The sequence below is a fragment of the Mustela erminea genome, chromosome 5, assembly GCF_009829155.1.
Source record: "Mustela erminea isolate mMusErm1 chromosome 5, mMusErm1.Pri, whole genome shotgun sequence".
Classification (NCBI taxonomy): Eukaryota; Metazoa; Chordata; class Mammalia; order Carnivora; family Mustelidae; genus Mustela; species Mustela erminea.
This window is the reverse complement of record NC_045618.1, coordinates 30,999,292-31,016,641: the sequence shown is the minus strand read 5'-3', so window position 1 is coordinate 31,016,641 and position 17,350 is coordinate 30,999,292. Positions and strand designations below refer to the sequence as shown.

At 57.6% G+C, this 17,350-nt stretch overlaps 2 protein-coding genes across 4 annotated transcripts; one reads left to right on the top strand and one right to left on the bottom strand.

The window, feature by feature from the left end:
- Positions 1–736: 736 nt before the first annotated feature.
- On the top strand, positions 737–6,283 carry CPLX3 (complexin 3). Its single transcript, XM_032342436.1, has 3 exons — positions 737–1,032; positions 2,192–2,279; positions 4,574–6,283. Exons 1-3 carry the CDS (start codon positions 869–871, stop codon positions 4,796–4,798), a joined length of 477 nt encoding a protein of 158 aa, XP_032198327.1. The 5' UTR covers positions 737–868; the 3' UTR covers positions 4,799–6,283.
- Positions 6,284–10,273: 3,990 nt separating this feature from the next.
- Positions 10,274–17,236, bottom strand: ULK3 (unc-51 like kinase 3). 3 transcript variants are annotated; one of them, XM_032342426.1, is made up of 16 exons: positions 17,040–17,235; positions 16,257–16,397; positions 16,050–16,170; positions 15,386–15,490; positions 14,513–14,656; positions 14,216–14,298; positions 13,558–13,713; positions 13,305–13,410; positions 13,061–13,101; positions 12,749–12,851; positions 12,554–12,618; positions 12,390–12,468; positions 12,267–12,307; positions 11,856–11,903; positions 11,571–11,637; positions 10,274–11,452 (listed from the first exon to the last, which is right to left on the bottom strand). In XM_032342426.1, exons 1-16 carry the CDS (start codon positions 17,139–17,141, stop codon positions 11,436–11,438), a joined length of 1,419 nt encoding a protein of 472 aa, XP_032198317.1. In that variant the 5' UTR covers positions 17,142–17,235; the 3' UTR covers positions 10,274–11,435. The 3 variants fall into 3 exon arrangements, 2 of the variants coding, with proteins under 2 accessions (XP_032198317.1, XP_032198318.1); XR_004285638.1 differs by lacking the exon at positions 12,267–12,307 and having other exon boundaries at positions 17,040–17,236; XM_032342427.1 differs by lacking the exons at positions 10,274–11,452; positions 11,571–11,637; positions 12,267–12,307 and adding an exon at positions 11,666–11,757 and having other exon boundaries at positions 17,040–17,236.
- Between the last annotated feature and the right edge of the window lie 114 nt (positions 17,237–17,350).

Sequence of the window (17,350 nt, the reverse complement as noted above, 5' to 3'; positions counted from 1 at the left end):
TGGACAGGTAGCTGGCAGTGGGCTCCAAGCAGGCAAGGGGGTCAAGGACTGACTTGATTACCAAAACCCAGATACCCCACAAGGCTTGAGCCCTAGAGGATGGAGGGAGTAGAAGTCACAAACGTGACTTCTTCTACGTATAATTCTATCCCCAAATTCCTCCAGAACAAAGAGTGGTACCTCCAGGTGTCCTTCCTGGCTCAGCCCAGCCAGCATCACCATGAACAACCCTCCCCTTCTCCACTTTTTGCAGCTCTAGAGTTCAGCGGGGCTGGCGTGTGAGGGAGAACTCTGAGGCAACCCGTGGAGACATAATTGGGATTCCCGCTTTCTGGTCTCCCTCTCTTTCCCCGCGTCCAGTCCAGCTCATTGAGCAGCTGTTGGGACAGCGGGCTGGGGAGGATGGGGTACGGGCCAGGGCAGAATCTTTGCCCCTTGCTACCACTTGAAACAGCTAGCTGAAATCCTGGCTGTCAGCGACCTGAGAGGGGAGGGAGTGGGGGGAGACTGAGGAGCAGTGTTCCAGGCGCATCAGTGCAGCCCCTTTCCCTGGGGAGCGACCCCACCCCCACAGGCCCTAATCTGTTGTCAGCAATGCCCGGGCGGAGCTTGGCGTGGTAGGAGGCACGTGGGGGAGGCGGGAGTGCGGAGCGGGCACGTGGTCCAGCCTCCTCAGCCCCGTGCATGCCCCCCGCCCCCCGTGAGGAGGGGTTTGGGGAGGTGGGGGCGGGCCTGGGCGGGGGCGGGCGGCGGGAGGCTCAGAGCGTGGGGCGCCTGCCCGCGGCCGGAGCTGTCCGCGAGACCTAGTGCTGAAGTAGGTGCGGACGTGCCTGGCTCCCAGAGCCCGGTGCCAGGGCCAGCGAAGACCATGGCGTTCATGGTGAAGACTATGGTGGGCGGCCAGCTGAAGAATCTCACCGGGAGCCTGGGGGGCGGCGAGGACAAGGGGGACGGGGACAAATCGGCGGCCGAAGCGCAGGGCATGAGCCGAGAAGAGTATGAGGAGTATCAGAAGCAACTGGTGGAAGAGAAGTGAGTGGGATCCTTTCCTGGCTCCAACGACCTTCCCCCACCCCCTCCAGCCACCTGGCCGACCTCTAGGGCGGTTTCAGACCCCGAGTCCCTTACCCTACTTTTCTAGACACGGTAAGAGGCTGGCATGTGCTTTCTAGGCTGCTCCCAGAGTCACCCTATCTCAAACCCAGGACCCCGTCCCAGCTTCGCACTCCGGGACCAGAGGGAGTGGGGGCAGGGGCAGAAAGGCTGTGGGATGGGGTGGGGGCACGTGCATTTCTGACGAAACAGGTAATCCCTTAATCCGATCTGGTCCTAACCGTCTCCATCTTCCAACTGGAGCTCCTCTGAGCCTGAGGTTCTGAGAAAAGCGATGCCGCTGAGGGGGGTCAGAGTCACGGAGACAGATCTTGAGATGGGGCATTCATATATACTGAGTCTCAATGTCTACTTGTGTGTGGGCAGTGCTGGGACAGAGAGGCAGCTGGGGCTGGCCCCCAGAGCTAGACTGCTTAGGTTCAGATCTAGGTTTGTCTTCTTTTTAGATGGGTGACTTTAGACAGGTTACCTAAACCTTTCTGTGCCTCAGTTTCCTCTTCTGTAAAATGGGGGTGGTAACCATAAAACTTGCCTTATATATTTATAAGGATTAAATTATTTAACGCATGTAAACTGCATAGCACAATGCCTGGCACATGCTATATCATTAAACATTAGCTATTATTTCGCTTAATCCTGATAATAGTTTTGTGAGTTGCAAAAGAGGGAAGTAAGTGGCGTACCAAAAGTGGCAATGCAGCCGGGACGCAAACCCAAGTCTGTCCCGAATACTTTCCCCCACACGACACAATCTGTCAGGAAGGGAAAAGACAGACGGAGTTGGAGGCTGCGACGGACACGTATTAGGGTCTGCAGAATGAGCGAGACAGGCTGACGCTCCTGCCGGGAGAGTCCAGTGGCAGGTGCAGAGAAAGGGCCGCGATGATGTGGGGAGAGGCAGCAAAGACTTAGACCCAAGACCCGCCAGGTCGGAGCACACAGCCACAGCCGAGTCAGGCAGGATCGAAGCTGTTAGCGCCCGGGGAAGGGATGCGCAGAGACCCCTCGGCCCTTCCCTCGCAGACCCCGCCCATTCTCTCAGCCCCTGAGATGACTCCGCCCCCGGTGCCCCCCGCAGGATGGAGCGGGATGCGCAGTTCACGCAGAGGAAGGCTGAGCGGGCCACGCTGCGGAGCCACTTCAGAGATAAATATCGGCTGCCCAAGGTAAGCTAGGAGCCTGGGCTGGTAGGCACATTGGGACCCTGAGCTTGGGGCTCCCCACTCTTCCTCCAGACTCTGGACTCCGCAACTCAGCTCCTGAAATTCAGGGAGTTCTTGGTTGGATCCTTCTTTCTCAGAGGAAAGAAGACTCAGAGGCCAGGGTTTGGTGCTGCAAGGAAGCCCAGCCTTCCCAAGACTGATAGGTTTGTGTTTCTGGAGCCAGTTCAAGCCCCTTCTCTCCCCCGTGTCCCCTTCCCCCAAACCCTAATCAGGTCCAGGCAGAGGAAGAATCGGAAAGCATTTGATTTTACTGCAAGGTTGAGTAGGAGGTTGAGATTGAGTACTGAGATCCTGCACACGGGGCGGGGGGAGGAGGGGGACAGGGGCAGGGGTAGAGAATGCAGCACCCTCTGTGGTTCAGGTGCTCGGTCTTCATCCCCTTATGTAGTCCCTCAATAACGTTTCCAGGTGGCTATCACCCACACTACAAATAAGGAAACTGAGGCTCAGAGAGATTACAAGATGACAAGGCCACACAGCCAGCTAGTGTTGGAGCGGGGTCAGAGCTCAAGCCTGTGAACATGGAACCTCAGGTTGCTGTAGGACCCCAGCTGCCATCCAGGGTAGGAGTCCCTCTGCAGAGAGCAAAATGCCCCTTGGTTGGTCAACAGCCAGATGTCTCCTACAGGCATTACAGCACTGGATGGGCATGGAATTGTTGCCTAAGGAGGAAAGTGAGGCACAAAGTACTCCCAGTGCCCAGAATCTTCCACTTAAATTAGAAGATCAGACATGTGAACATCACATTCACTCATCCAACAAATGTTTACTGATCCTTTGGCTGCCTCTGACTCTCCAGAGGGCACCAGTCTCTCAGAGGGAAAACCAGTCCAGGAAGCCAGGAAATGTAATGAGTTAAACCCAGCTAGGAATGGAGTCATTGCTCAAATGCTTGCACTAAGCCCGTTAAGAGACACAATTCCTGCCATCAGAGAACCTGCATCTAATGAAAGAGGCAAGACTGGGTGCCTGGGTGGCTCCGTCAGTGAAGCGTCCGCCTTCGGCTCAGGTCATGGTCTTGGGGTCCTGGGATTGAGTCCCGTATCTGGCTCCCTGTTTGGCTGTGAGCCTGCTTCTCCCTCTGCCTCCGTCTCTATCCCCTGCCTGTTCTCTCTCTCTCTCAATTAAATAAAATCTTTTTTAAAAAGCGGGGGGTAGGGTGGAGTGGAGGGAAGTCTTGGCTGTAACTGAGTAGGACATAGAGTGGAAAGGGCCAGGGTCCCCAAGGGGGTAGAGAAATACGATGGCAACCGGTAGGTGTGCAGAGAGAGCACAGATATTTGAATCCATGATGTAGGGTTTTTTTTTTTTAAGATTTTATTTATTTATTTGACAGAGATCACAAGTAGGCAGAGAGGCAGGCAGAGAGAGAGAGGAGGAAGCAGGCTCCTTGCTGAGCAGAGAGCCTGATGTGGGGCTCTATCCCAGGACCCTGAGATCATGATCTGAGCCGAAGGCAGAGGCTTTAACCCACTGAGCCAACCAGGTGCCCCATAGGTTTATTTTTTTTAAGATTTTATTTATTTATTTGAGAGAGAGAGAGCACAAGCAGGGGGAGAAGGAGAGGGAGAAAAAGCAGACTCCCCACTGAGCAGGCGGCCTGACACAGGACTCGATCCCGGGACCTTGGGACCATGACCTGAGCCGAAGTCAGCCCCTCAGCTGACTGAACCACCCAGGCGTCCCCATGATGTAGGTTTAAAACAAGTGCCTCTGCTTCCTAGTTGTGTGACTTGCACAAGTTACTTAAGTTGAGTAATTTGCTTACTTAAAACTGAGCCTCAATTTCCCCTTATTTGTAAAATAGAAATAAGAACACCTACCTCACAGGGGTATTTTGAATGTCAGTCATACAATAGGCACTTAATAAATGGTACACATCACTACGATCAATACATCCTCCAGCGTAGGCAATGAACGCCAGCTTATGACCTAGCTGCCTGGAACAGTTTGACTCCTAAGCATTTCCATTTTGCTTTATTCACTATGCGAGTGTCTTTGGTATCTCAGAGTGAAGTTAGGTGGTATAAAATGCAAGGCGTGGAAGTGCAAGGTCTCCATGTCCCAAGTGTCCAAAGCTCGATCCTGGGATGTGCGGGTGGGGGCTGAGCTCACCGGAACATGTGGCTCGAGAATCTAGGGGCTGGGAGCCCAGGCCAGGCCTCCCCACTGTCCCTTCAACTCTGGGTCTTCCTGGGCCTCCAGCCCCACTCTGCCTCTTCCCCTCTTCCCTTCAGAACGAGACAGATGAGAGCCAGATTCAGATGGCAGGTGGAGACGTGGAGCTGCCCCGGGAGCTGGCCAAGATGATTGCGGAGGACACAGAGGAGGAGGAGGAGAGGGCCTCTGTCCTCGGGCAGTTGGCCAGTCTCCCTGGCTTGGACATCGGCTCACTCAAGGACAAGGCCCAGGCCACACTGGGGGACCTCAAGCAATCAGCTGAAAAGTGCCATATCATGTGACTACTCCCCCTGCACTGGGGTGACCAGAGGGCTGGGCCCACATGAGGCTTAAGAGCATGTCTCAATGCCCAGGGACCCACACCCCATCTTAGTTTTGTTTCCCCCCCATCCCATGTTAGTTCAGGACCCTTCTCATCCATGGCCCAATCCTGCCTTCTGGTCTTTCCTTCTCCACTGGGACCAAAGTCCCCATTCCTCTCTTTCCCTCAGGACCCACCCTCTCTACTCAGCTTGGAGAGGCCTCCTAAGATTATAGGAATATGCCCATCCCTCTCTGGCCGTGGCCCTAAGTTCTTGCACACAGGAGCGCCCATAGAGAGACCTAGAGAGACGTGGAAACCATGGCATGGGCGGAAGCTTGGGCCACAGACACATCCTGGCAAACACAGACACACACACACACACACACACACACAGGCCAGAACCTCCAGACACCAACACTCAGACATGCTTAGAGGGGTCTTTGGGCAGACTCCCTCAGTAGACCAGAAGCCCAAGGTTGAGCCTCCATGTTCATTCTCTGTGAAAGCCACTGTTCTTTTTGGTCCTCGCTGCATCATCTCTAAAATGAGGATGGACTGGGTAATTTCTAAGACTCTTTCTGGCTTGGCCTCCTTGGCCCTCAGAGCCAACCCCGCACTCCTCCTTGGGCAGGACAACAGCTGCAGCCATAGCCAGGAGCGGCTGCCACTGTGCCGTGGGCTCTGGCTCTCGGGAGCTGAGCGATGCTGTGTGAGGGGCTGAGTGCCAAGGATGAAGCTGGCACTGAACGGTAGCCCAGGCGGCTCCAGGCCTTCTCTGGACCCAGGCCCAGGCAATTTCTGTTCTGTTCCTGTAGAACTGTCTCTGGATTCCATAGCTGGATCTCCTCCGTCAGCTCCGTGAAAAATAAAAATTTGAAATGATGTGCCTATCTTCCCACTTCTTACAGACCTCCAGGAATTTGGGGGTTAGTAGCCCCACAGTCCTCCTCACCCATAGTTTCATAACAATGCCAGCCTCTGTAAGATGTTCAAGCCCTACCCTTCTGGGCCCCTGGGCAAGGGCGGGGTTCCTGCATAGATGGAAGGTGCCAGGTCCAGCCTGGGGCTGGATGAAACAGGTCTGGGCTTTGAGGAGAGGGTGTGGTAGCCAGCTGGATGGGGGTGCACGTGGACAAGGTCGGGCCTCTAGGCCATTACTTGGGACCCCAGGAGGGGCTCTGGTTCGATCACAGCTGTCTCTGGCACCAACGCCTATCCCCCCTTCTCACCTCGGAGATGGAAGGTGTAACTAAGAGAAGGCAGGACAACCGCCTCCCAGTCTGGGCACCGCTGTATGGCTTTGAGCGGGTCTCTTTCCCTCTGGAGTCTATTTTCCCTGCTGTGGAATGAAGAATTAACCCCTCCTAAGTAATAAGGTTTCAAAGGATGACTGTTTGTAAAGCCTTTGGCGTGAGGCAAACCATCAATAAATGACAACTGATTCCTTAGAAAACAAAGACAAACAAACAAAAATAAAGAGCACAAATCTCATCCTACTTACTTGTGGAGAGGGAGTCCAGGAAACCAACCGCAAGCTGGCCACCCAGGGTCCTGAACAGCAACAGGGTGCTACAGACCAAGCCCCGGTGCCCGCTGCCTGGTACCAGCCTTCAGAAGCCAACCAAGGTTTACAGGCAGCACGGCTATAGGAGGGCTTGGTTTCAGGGCTAAGTTTCCACTGGGCTTCCCTTGTAAAATAAGAGCACGAAACATAAAACCTGTTCAGTAGGTAATGTGGGGAGAAACAGGTGGAAGAGGGAGGAGAAAGAGAGGACGAGGCACGAGGAAGGTGTAGACAGGGAGGGGGACACAGGCCCAGGATGGGAAGACTTGAGCTGTCACACCGAGCCTTCTCTCCTGAGCGTCTCCAGGGAAGGGGCCTGTGCCTCTGAGCTGCTCCTAGGCTGCCCCCCTGGGCAGTCTCTGGACAAAAACCCCTCCTGACCTTCCAGGAGCGGGAGGAGACCCAAGCTGGAGCCCCAGGCTGGGTGTGTGTGTGTTGGTGGGGGCGGTGCGTGGGCCTCCCCGACAGCGTCAGCAGCAAGGCCCACGTCAGCACTCCACCCTCCAGGGGCCTTCTGCTTAATGGGATTGGACAGACCCTTTTTCCCTCAGTGGTTTGCAGGACCCAGATGAAAGAGGCAGAGAGCCAGGCCGTGGGGGAGGCTGGGGGTTAACACTCACTGAGTCCTCACAAACCGAGCTGACTGGGGTCAGGGAGTGGGGGGGACTGCTGAGCCTCCACACTTGTTTCCTTCTCACACCGGGAAACCTCAGGAAGCCCTGGTCTGTGTGTCTCTGCACTGGAGGGAGGTGGCTCTGGGGCAAAAGGAGCCAGCTCTGGGGCCCAGGCAGAGGTGGGCAAGGAGGACAGGCTGAGGGGTCTCCAGACTCTGTTGGCCTCTCCCTGCCTCCCCTCTTCCTTCCCCTGCTTTCAGGGCTTCTCTGCTAGTCCATGTCCTTCTCATTTGTGTCCCCCACCAACTTCCACCTTGTTCCTGCCTCCTACCTGGCCTATACTCATACCCTCAGGTGGGGGGCCTCCTCTGTACCCGCCCCAGTCCCAAGCCCTCAGGGCGTGTCAACGGGACTACTGGCCCACTACTCTCTCCCTGGCTGGTTTCTGCTTCCACTTATTCACACAGTCACTTGGTCTGTGACTGGTGCACCCGCCTGATGTGATGCGAGGGCCACAGAGAAAGCCACTTGCCCCCCAACTTCCCTTTTCCCAGCCATTAAAACCCTGCCATCAGTACAGCATAGTCTAGAGTAAATAATTCACCTCCCTAGTCTTTTTCTTTCTCCTGTTTTTTCTTCCCTCCTCCCTTCCTCTCTCTCAAGCTGGCAGGCGGTCTGAGGATACAGGAGAGCTTGAAAGGGGGTGAAACAGCCCCTGTGTCCGGACCCCCTCCACACTTTCAGGAAGAGAGGTATGGCAAAGATGGCCAGCCTGCTCCCCTCACCCCACCCCCATTCTCTGGCCCTGTAATCTGGGCGATTTCAGGAAGATGGGTGACCCTGCCCTGCTCCAGTCCCCTTCTGCCTTCTATCTACCCAGACAGCTCAGGCCTGGTTGTCAGAGGGAGAGGGGCGCAGAGGGAAGCAGTGACTTTCCAGAAGCCAGCTGGTCCCCAGGGAGGATTTGGGAGGGTGTTGGGGTTTGGAGTTCAGCGGACTTCCCCTTCCCGCATTGGCCAGATGATACCTCCTCAGACACAGATGCCCCCTGGCAGGCACTGGGGACATCTGGGGGAATGTTTGCTTGCAGAGCCAGAGGTGCCGGCAGTGCCTGTTGACCCAGCTGATGCCTGAGGTTGGGTTAGAACGGGGGAGCTGTGCGAGGGGAGTGGGAGGGAGCCATAGAGCCTGCTGCCCTGCCTCTATCCCCGTGCCTAGGGGCAGAACTGTTCCCAGAAAATCCTGCGGGGCAAGGCTCAGGAAAAGCAGGGGAGCCGGGGTGGGTGAGCTGGGGGAACAGTGGAGTTAAGGCTGCCTCAGCCTTATTCGCAGGACCTGTGCCTGTGTGTGTGTGACCACGAGTGTAAGCCCATGTCTGCACGCATCTGTGAACCTGAACTTGGCTTTGTTGTTTTTGTGTCTGCTGCCCATGGCCTATTAGTGTCTCTGTGTTAGTGTGTCTGTAGGATTTCAAGTGTGTGTAGGGGTTACTCTAGAGAAGGTGATGTGCCCCTCCCCTTATGTCCCAGCCTCAGGACTGGGCCATCTCCCATGTCAGGGCTGGGACAGCAGCTGGCTTCTGGTGACTAGAGTTCTACTAGGTAGGGGCGCCTGGGTGGCTCAGTGGGTTAAAGCCTCTGCCTTGGACTCAGGTCGAAAGGATTAAGCCCTGCACTGGGCTCTCTGCTCAGAGCTCTCTGGGAGCCTGCTTCTCCCCCTCCCCTCTCTCTGCCTGCCTCTCTGCCTACTTGTGATCTCTATCAAATAAATAAATAAAGTCTTTAAAAAAAAAAAGAGTTCTTCTAGATGACCTCCTGCAGGAACCAAAGTTCTTGGTCCTTCCACTTCTTCCTACTTAGCAGAAGAAAGGGCAGAAGAAAGGGCAGGCTGAGCACAGGGAACCCTCAGTCTGCTCCAGTGGTCCATCTGCTGCTCCCAGGGCTGGCCCCTTGGGAGGAAGAGGGACCCGAGGCTCAGGGGCTCCCCCAGCTTGGCCTAGTGCTGGCTCTGGGCTTGGGGAACTGAGTGTAAGTGGGAGGATGGGGTGGGTAAGGCACGCGAACGCTGGGGCATGTCTGCTCTGTTTTGCGCACTTTCGAAGTGTTAAATGTGAGAGACAGAAACTCGCTCCTAGGAGGAAAAATATGTATTTTTTAAAGCAGATTAGCATATTTCCTATACGTCTCCACCATTCGAAGAGAGCCCTAGAGAGCGAAGCCCACCTCCTCTGGCTGAGCTGCCTCCTTCCTTGGCAGGTGGCTTAGACACGACCAGCCTGAGGCCCCAGAAGTTTCCTTCTCCTGGGCCTCCTCCACTGGCCTCAGCTTCCCCGGCCTTTCCTGTCCCTGAAGTGGGGTCCTCCTCCCCACCCCCATCTGTAGGAGTTTTGGACTCTTATTTGGGCACAGCCAATGAAGCACAATGCAGACATCACATACACACAGTGGGGTCCGCGGGCCAACGCTTGAGCCCATTATCCTTCTGTTCCGTTGGTCTTTCAAGCCCGCCCTTCCTTATTCCCACTCTCCCTCCCATCCAGTCTTCTCCATCCGCCCGCCCACTGGGTCAAGTCACTCTCCTTCCTTTCCCTCATTTTTCTCGAGGCTTTCTTGAGCAGCCTACTCCCAGAGATAACCTGAAGTACATTCCTTTCCCTAAATCTGAAAATAACATTGTGTTGAACTTGTACTGTGTCAGGCTCACATACAGGAACTCCTTTCATCCTTACAAACCATCACCAGCCACTTACCTTCATCCTCATTTTACCAAGAAACCAGCTAATGGGTCCCAAGCTTCAGAGCCAAAGGGCAGAGCCAAGATGTTGGTCATGCCTTCTGCCCTCTAGACCACTGCTTGACACTGCCCCCTAATGGCCAGGCCAAGGGCTTGGGGGGGAAATTAAGGCCTTCCCAGTATGGAAGCCCTTCCCTGGCCACACTGGAGGCCCCTCAAAGGCAGGCAGCTCCCCCTCCTTAACTCCCCAAAGATGCTCCTGGCTGCTGTTCAGACCAGGACATGGTAGGGGGACAGCAGGCTGATGGAAACTGTTTCAGCTTGGGGTCTGGGGAGCTGGGTTTGGGCACTAGACCCTGGAGAGAATGCTCACTGCTCTGGCTCACTGCTGACTCACCAGTCCGGAGGACAAGGGCATGGGGAGGCTGGGGACCTTCCCTGCTCTCCCTCAAGTTTCCCTGCATTTCCTGGGATCCCTCCAGCCCCAGCCTGTGAACCAGGAGATACCCTATTTTTTCCAGGGCAAGAAGAGAAGCACAAGTTCAGAAAATAATTTAATAGAGAAACCATGAATTACATTCTTTATACCTAGCCTCCTGCAAAGAAGACGCCTCCTGTCCCAAGGAGGCACTAAAGAGCACAAAGGTTACGTATCATCAGCACCCTTGTGGATTTTTAAAATTAAAAGAACCCCCAAATAATTCCACTGGGTGAACACTGTTCTCTAGATTAGTCACTTTGTCCTCTTAAAAGCCCATGTGGGGAGCTGAGGAGGTATTAACAGCATCACTGGAGAGCTGGCGAGGTCGGGACCAGAAAGGGGTAAGGACTTGCCCAGGGTCACACACGGGGGGGGGGGGGGGTAGCAGCAACATCAGACCCAGAACCAGGTCCCTGGATTGCTGGCTCTTTCTTAGGGGGTCTGGCAGCCTCCATGCCTCCCCACTCCAAGCCAGGACCAGCTCTGAGGCAAGTAGGGGTGAAGGATGAAGGCTGCAGACCACTCCCCTTGTGCCCCCTGGGCCAGAGCAGGAACAAGGCATGGCTTTCTTAAATCGACCCCACCCCTGAAAAGTACATTATTTTCACGTCTGAAGGATTATCTTAAAATACTCAGAGGGTGAGCGAGGGTCAGCTCCCAGGAAAACTGGGCACTCTGTGGGCCTGAGTCCACACCGAGAGGTGGGTGGTCCCTGAGGGTCTTGGGAGTGCCCCGGTCCCATGCAAGGAGGGAGGCGAGTTGCAATAAGGGTTTCCAGGAAGGCAGGGGTGGGCACAGGGCACAGCTGCCTGCTGAGAGGGGAAGAGGCAAGAACAGAAGTGCCTGCGGAAGGCCCCCTGCCCCGTTCTCAGAGCAAAACTAGGGCCTCATGTCCCCAGAGTGCCAGGCTCAGGATCCAGCAACCACCACATAACCAAAGTCACATGAAGGAATCTCTTCTCCCAGAGTCCTGGTCCCCTTCCCCCAGGGCCAAGGCCCAGTGCTGCCAACACCGACATGGGCCATCAGACCTCCTGGGAAGTGCAGAAGATCTTGAGGGGGGCTGGGGATCCTGGGATGTGTGTGGGGGGTTGTCTAAGAGTTGCCCATCCAGGAAGCCTGTTCCATAGTGTTCCGGAGGGCCACAGAATTCTGGGCGTCAGTCTAAGGGAGTGTGTCCCAATTAGGGGTGGCTGTGGCCCATCCAGTCATCCCTCCAGGGTCACTGCAGGGTGCACGCTGTGGAGAGGAAGGGGGGGAAAGTCCATTTTAAGCCTCTGGCACAGAAGCAGAATCCAGGGCCGCCCCCAGCCCTTCCCTCTCCTTGGTAAGGGTCCGACTCCAGGGCAGGACTCACAGCTTCGAACAGACTCCGACAGCCCTTCTTTGTCCAGGGTCTCAGCGGCCCAGTGAGACTCCCTCATCTGTGGAACGTAAAGGCAGCGCAGGGGTGAGAGACAGCGACATGTGGGCACAGGGCCACACTGAGCAGCCGCTAAGCGGCTGAGCATGAGTGCCAAGGACAGAGACAGCGATGGGGGGACCTTCAGAGGAAGACGGAAGGGGGAGACATGTAAGGGGGTGCAGGGGACAGGCAGCCGCAGGCAGAGAAGGGCAGGATGCAGCCAGCCCGCATGCCCACCTTGACCTGCTCCTTCAGGTATTCAGCTCGAGCCATGAGGTTCTGAACCTGCCGGGGGAAGACACGTCCATGGGGGTGTGGGCCGGAGGGGCCTTCAAACTGCTTTCCTCCTCATGCTCGATGCTCTCCAGAACCCTCCACACCACCCAAACCAGGCCCCCTGAGCTCTTTATCTGCTCCCTTCTCCAGGAGGCCTTTCCAACCAAAGCAGCGCCACCCTGTCTGTCCCCGTGCCCTGACCCCCGGCACCTGAGCCCCTGATGGAGCGCGCAGGGCCCCTGGAATTCCCCAGGCTGTGAGGTCTGACTCCCAGCCTTGGAACACCCTGCGGGAAGCTGAGGACCCCCAGCATGGGAGCAGGGGGAAGAGGGGAAGAGGAAGCCTCCCAACCCTCTCAACCACGGCAGGCACCTCAGTGTGAAGCAGCTCCCGCCTCTGGCCTGGGGGCTCCGCTACAAAGAGAGGGAGGGTGTGCGGTGAGCGATGGGCAGCCCGCGGCCTGGGGGCCAGTGGTGATGGTGGGGGTGCGCTCACCTGCCAGCAGCACCAGCAACTCCCCCAGGCCATGCTGGTACAGGTCCAGGGCATCCTGTTCCCCACCGGCTTCCTCCTCCTACAACCACGGGGACAACAGGTCACTTCATGTCATGCCCTGCACTTTTCCTGCCCCACGTGAACCCCTCGCACTGTGTGCCTACCTTGGCTGTGGCGGCCGAAGCCACTTCCAGGGCAGCAAGGAGGCGAGGCTTGTCCCGGGCCATCTCTGGGATGAGGACAAAGGCTCAGGGTGAGGAGGAGCAGCCTGCTTTCCATCTCAGGGAAACTACCCCATGCTGCTGCCCCCTTAGGCTGGAGGGAAGCTGCTGGGGCCTGAGGCCAGGAACCAGGCCTACCTCTGAGCAAGTCACGTGCAGAAGTCCCCTGCTTCAGCAGGGCCTGATTGGAGGAGGAGACGATGGCTTTGAGCTCCTCAGCCCGGGACACGTACTGCCTCACCTGCAGGAGGGGAAGGGCTGATAAGGTGCTGCCCCAACCTCACCTTCCTCCCCGGCACCCACCTCCAGGTTCTGCCCCATGCTGTAAGGACAGGGGGCCACTGAGATGGACCTGACCCTCCCTAGGAATGAAGTTTTGGTTCTTAGTTCTAAGAGAGCCGGTTTGCAGAGACCCCAGGATCGCCCACCCCAGGCGGGTCCCTCACCTACCTTTGCCTTAATTGCCTCCTTCCGCTGGGCATCCACTTCATCTGCAGATAGTGGGGGTTTGCGTGAGGTGTCTGCTCTGCCCCCCCACCAAATCCTCTGGGACCCTCAAAAGGACCAAGTGCCAGATTTACCCTCAAAACTGCCTTGTCTCCCACAAAACTCTGGGTGGGGAGCTGCTTCTGGAATCCATCCACTGCAGCTGGGGCTGCCCCCCCCGCTGCACCCCAGGGCTCAAGGCACTCACAGTGAAGGGCAGGCACGAAGAAGTCCAGTGCTTGGCAGTAGAGGGATAAAGCGGCCGCAGCCTCCCCGTCCTGGTCCTTCTTCACAGCCTGCACCACAAGGGCGGTCTGGGGGACAGGCAGGTCAGGGGTCAGGCCCGTCCCCAGGCTCAGCACGAAAGGAGAGGGGCAGATCCCTGGTGCTTCACCAAATGGGGTTAATGAGCGCCCCCCTCAACCTGCCCTCCTCCTCCGCCCTCCCGCTGGCCCTTTTACCGCACGAGCCAGGCTCTCCCTGCTGGGCATGTGCTCCAGGTCCACCCAGGGGTGGGCAAAGAAGTCCTGGAAGGAGATGCGACGATTGGGGTCCCGCTCCAGGAGCCGCTGCAGCAGGTCCCGGCAGTCTCGGGAGAGCGGGGGCCGCAGGGGGAGCTGCAGGGAGGGTGGGAGCCAGATCACAGGGGGCCCCAGCACCTCAGCCCCAGCCCAGGGGCCGGTCAGGGATGCCCCAGAGGAACATGTGTACAGGGGGAGAACTGGAGTCTCGGGAAGAACAGTGACAGGACAAGGCGCTGGGTGCCGGGGGGGGGGGGGGGGGGGGGAGCCACGCCCTCGCAGGAAGCCTTGCTGTTGTGAACCCCATGTACTTGCTTTTCCTTCCCCGATCCCTCTTGGTAAGGCTGGGCCTGGCCTGCTGGCTTTGCTCCCACAGAGGGCCCGCACACAATCAGTGGGGCAGTCCCTTTGCATCCTGTCTGGAGCTGATCCGGGTTCCCAGAACCCTCTAGAGCCCCAACCTCCCCTCTAGAGCACGTCTAGCACCACAAAGCCAGCCTGGAGCCCATGCCCCAGGCTGTGCAGTGGCAGCGAGGGCACCTAACTCAGGGCCCCGAAGCCCTCTCCCAACAGGTTGCCAGGGCTTTCTGAGACCCACCTCGATAACCCGGTTGCTCCGGATCTTCTCCTCCAGCTCTGAGAACGACCTGGAGGCAAAGGGGGGCTGCCCGAAGAGGGCTTCTGTGGAAGGGAGGCAGAGGGCAGGCTGGGAGGGGACAGGGTCAAGCCTCGCCTGGCCCATACCTTGGGGTCGGGGGCTGACACCTCTCATGGCAGGGACTCCGGGCCTGCAGAGTCACATTCATTAGAACCCCTTAAGAGGGGCCCTAGAGAGGTCTTGCCTGAGGACACATGGTGGAGGTCCGGGGGTTGGGGCTGGGGACAGAGCTCTCACCGTACAGGATGACCCCCACGGACCAGAGGTCCACACGGGCATCGTACTGCCGCTGACACACCATCTCGGGGGCCATGTATAGTGGGGAGCCACGGAGCACGTGCTTCTCGTCCCAGGGAGACATGTGCTGTGCAAAGCCAAAGTCTGCGGGCAAAAGGCCGGGCAGCAGGGCCCTGAGTCTAGCTGCTGCATCTCCTGCCCTTTAAAGCTTCACCCTGTGCTCCAGGACAGGGCTCCTCCCCACCCGCCAGGCTCGCCAGGCTCACCAGGATCAATCCTACTCTGTGGCTTTTGCTCACCCCCTTTCTCTCCAAATCCTAAAGCCTAAAACACCCTCCTCCATCTTCCTCTGGAAGCCAGCCCCCTCAGGCATCTTTTTCCAGGAAGCCCACCCTGATCACATCAGCTATGAGGATAAGGGCCCACCAGGAGTTAGAAGCTGAGGTTTTACCTTGCTTTCTGGCCTCCCAGCCTCAAGTCCATTCTTGGCCACAGCCACCTCCACCCCCCCATCCCCCCATCCCCCAACACTGTCACAGACTGAGTCACGTGTTGAGCCCCAACCCTGGGGACAGATCAGTTCCCAACCCTGCTCACACGGTCAGTCCTTCCTGTCATCACACATGGAGTCCTGACCCTGACCCCAGACTGAGCCCTGGCCCCATCCAGTCCACTGCTGGAGTCAAGCGAAGGGAGCTTGAGAAACGTCCTGCCTTTTGGTGGCGGGCCTGTCCCTGCATTTCCCAGCCTGTCATGGCTTGATGACTCAATAGAGGGTATCATGAGAACTAGGGCTGCTGAGCGAGCCTGGGCAGTGTGAGGCCCCTGCACACCCACCCTCCAAACCCCATCCCTGATGTTCCAGACTCACACCTGCCAGTTTGAGATGGGGCTTCTCCAAGGAGCTCAGCAGAATGTTCTGTGGCTTCAGATCCAGGTGAGAGATATTCCGTTCATGCAGGAACTGCAGGGCACTAGCTGGGGAATAAGACCCACATGGAGAAACAGGTGTCAGAGAAGGCCATCCCTCACCTGCCTCTCACCACCCCGCCCGCGCCCCTGCCAGCCTTATATCTGCCCCTTCAAGCCTGCCCAACTGGACTTCTACACTGGCTGCTCTACCAAATGTTTTAATACTTAAATATCAGGTTCCTGCCACTTCTAAGAATTTGCCCCCTATCCCCCTGACCCGTTAGCAAGTCCCCTCCCCCTCCTAGAAGCCTCCCCAGCCCCCCAACCCTTAAAGTCTTGTTCTTTTCCTTGGCAAAGCACTTGAGTCCTACCCTTAGGCCCTGGAAAATTCTATGAGTTCCTTATATTATGTTCCATGTGTGGAAACCCGGACTCCCCACAAAAGAGGGTTCCTCTCTCTCTCTCGTCATCCTTAAGCCAGGATAGGCACGTGGGAAAGATGGGGCCCTAACAAGACAAGCTGAAGCAGAGACAACTACTAAGAATGGTTCTACGCCTGCAGTGGGAGGTTGAGGGGGGCAGAGATCACGAGAAGGGGCGTCAGGAGGGGGTCCGAGGCTTTTACCCAACTGCTGCATGAAGACACGGGCCACTTTCTCAGGCAGAATTCTGCGGGTATGGATGAAGCGAGACAGGTCACCCCCTGCACAGAACTCCATGATGAGGTAGATGTTGTCGCTGTCCCACTGCGGTTATAGAGGCAGAGGGGCAACTTGAAGAGAATGCCCCTTCTCTAGCTCCCTTTGGGGGTGGCCCCACCCCAGGTCCACACCTGGAAGTCTTTCAGCTGTACAATGTGGGGGTGTCGGATGCCCTTGAGGATCTCAATCTCTGTCAGGAGGTTCTCCACAGATGCCTTGTTCAGACTCTTCTTGGCCACACACTTTATGGCTACCACCTCACGGGTGTCCTTCTGTGGGGACAGGAGATTTGAGGTTTCTGCCTTGAGAGGAACAGAGCCCATGCCGGGGCCCTCCTGCCCCATCACTGGGCCTCCCCACTCACATCAGCCTCCAGGCTTCCCAGCTTCCCCTTCCCAGGCCAGGGAGGCACTGGGCTTCTGGAATCCCGGGCTCCCCACCCAGTCTAATGTTCTCCATAATCGATTTCATTGTATTCTAGAGCGCCCCCACGAAGGTGTGTCATTCAGTGTTCTAGAGCGGCGCACTCCGATTCCTAACTGGGTCCAGCCTTCTAGAACTCTGTCCCAGACTCCTTCCAGCCCACCAAGGATCCTCCCTGTTCTGCTCCTAACCTACGCCTATCTGCCTGTGACACCGAGCTTCACCGAGGCCTCACCTGCTTCTCCAGACAAAACAGAGCTGTGTGGGCGTGCGTTTTTGTTTTTAAAACCTAAGGGTGGCAGTCAGCTCCCAGCTCCTCCACCGAAGCGCGGCCGGCCGCGGGCCATTGCTCGCACGCCGCAACTCGCCTCTCTCTCGCCCATCCGGGCTCGCTCGGAGTCTGGCGAGCACACGGGCCGGGCCCTCACTAGTGCCCCAGCCCCGTCCCTGCCCAGCGCGGGGGTCCCCAGGGCGCCCTGCCCCGCACCCACCTTGGCGTAGGCTTTGTACACCGTGGCGTAAGTGCCGCTGCCCAGGCGCTCAGTGAGGATGAAGCCGTCCAGCCGCGGGGGACCCCAGGCGGGCCCCGCCATCCCCGCTGCCGGGTGCCCGCCGCTTCCTGCTTCCCCGCGCCGCGTTCCGGCGCGCAGCCCAGCGGTCAGGGCGCGCGGCCGCGGGCCGGACTCCACGCTGCCCCCAGCGCCGCCCGCCGGGACTGCAGCGCGCTGGGCGGGGCGCTATCCCGCCCCGCCCCCACGGTCCCACCTCCCCCAGGTGCTTCAGGTGCGCTTCAGGTGCCCTT

What these genes read in the sequence shown, in the direction of transcription:
- CPLX3 (XM_032342436.1), top strand. Translation starts at nt 869, where the DNA reads ATGGCGTTCATGGTGAAGACTATGGTGGGCGGCCAGCTGAAGAATCTC. An exon ending in AAGCAACTGGTGGAAGAGAA is followed by an intron (nt 1,033 to 2,191) that starts GTGAGTGGGATC and finishes TGCCCCCCGCAG; the next exon opens with GATGGAGCGGGATGCGCAGT. An exon ending in ATAAATATCGGCTGCCCAAG is followed by an intron (nt 2,280 to 4,573) that starts GTAAGCTAGGAG and finishes TCTTCCCTTCAG; the next exon opens with AACGAGACAGATGAGAGCCA.
- ULK3 (XM_032342426.1), bottom strand. Translation starts at nt 17,141, where the DNA reads ATGGCGGGGCCCGCCTGGGGTCCCCCGCGGCTGGACGGCTTCATCCTC. An exon ending in TACAGCTGAAAGACTTCCAG is followed by an intron (nt 16,171 to 16,256) that starts GTGTGGACCTGG and finishes CTATAACCGCAG; the next exon opens with TGGGACAGCGACAACATCTA. An exon ending in TGTCTTCATGCAGCAGTTGG is followed by an intron (nt 15,491 to 16,049) that starts GTAAAAGCCTCG and finishes CTTATTCCCCAG; the next exon opens with CTAGTGCCCTGCAGTTCCTG.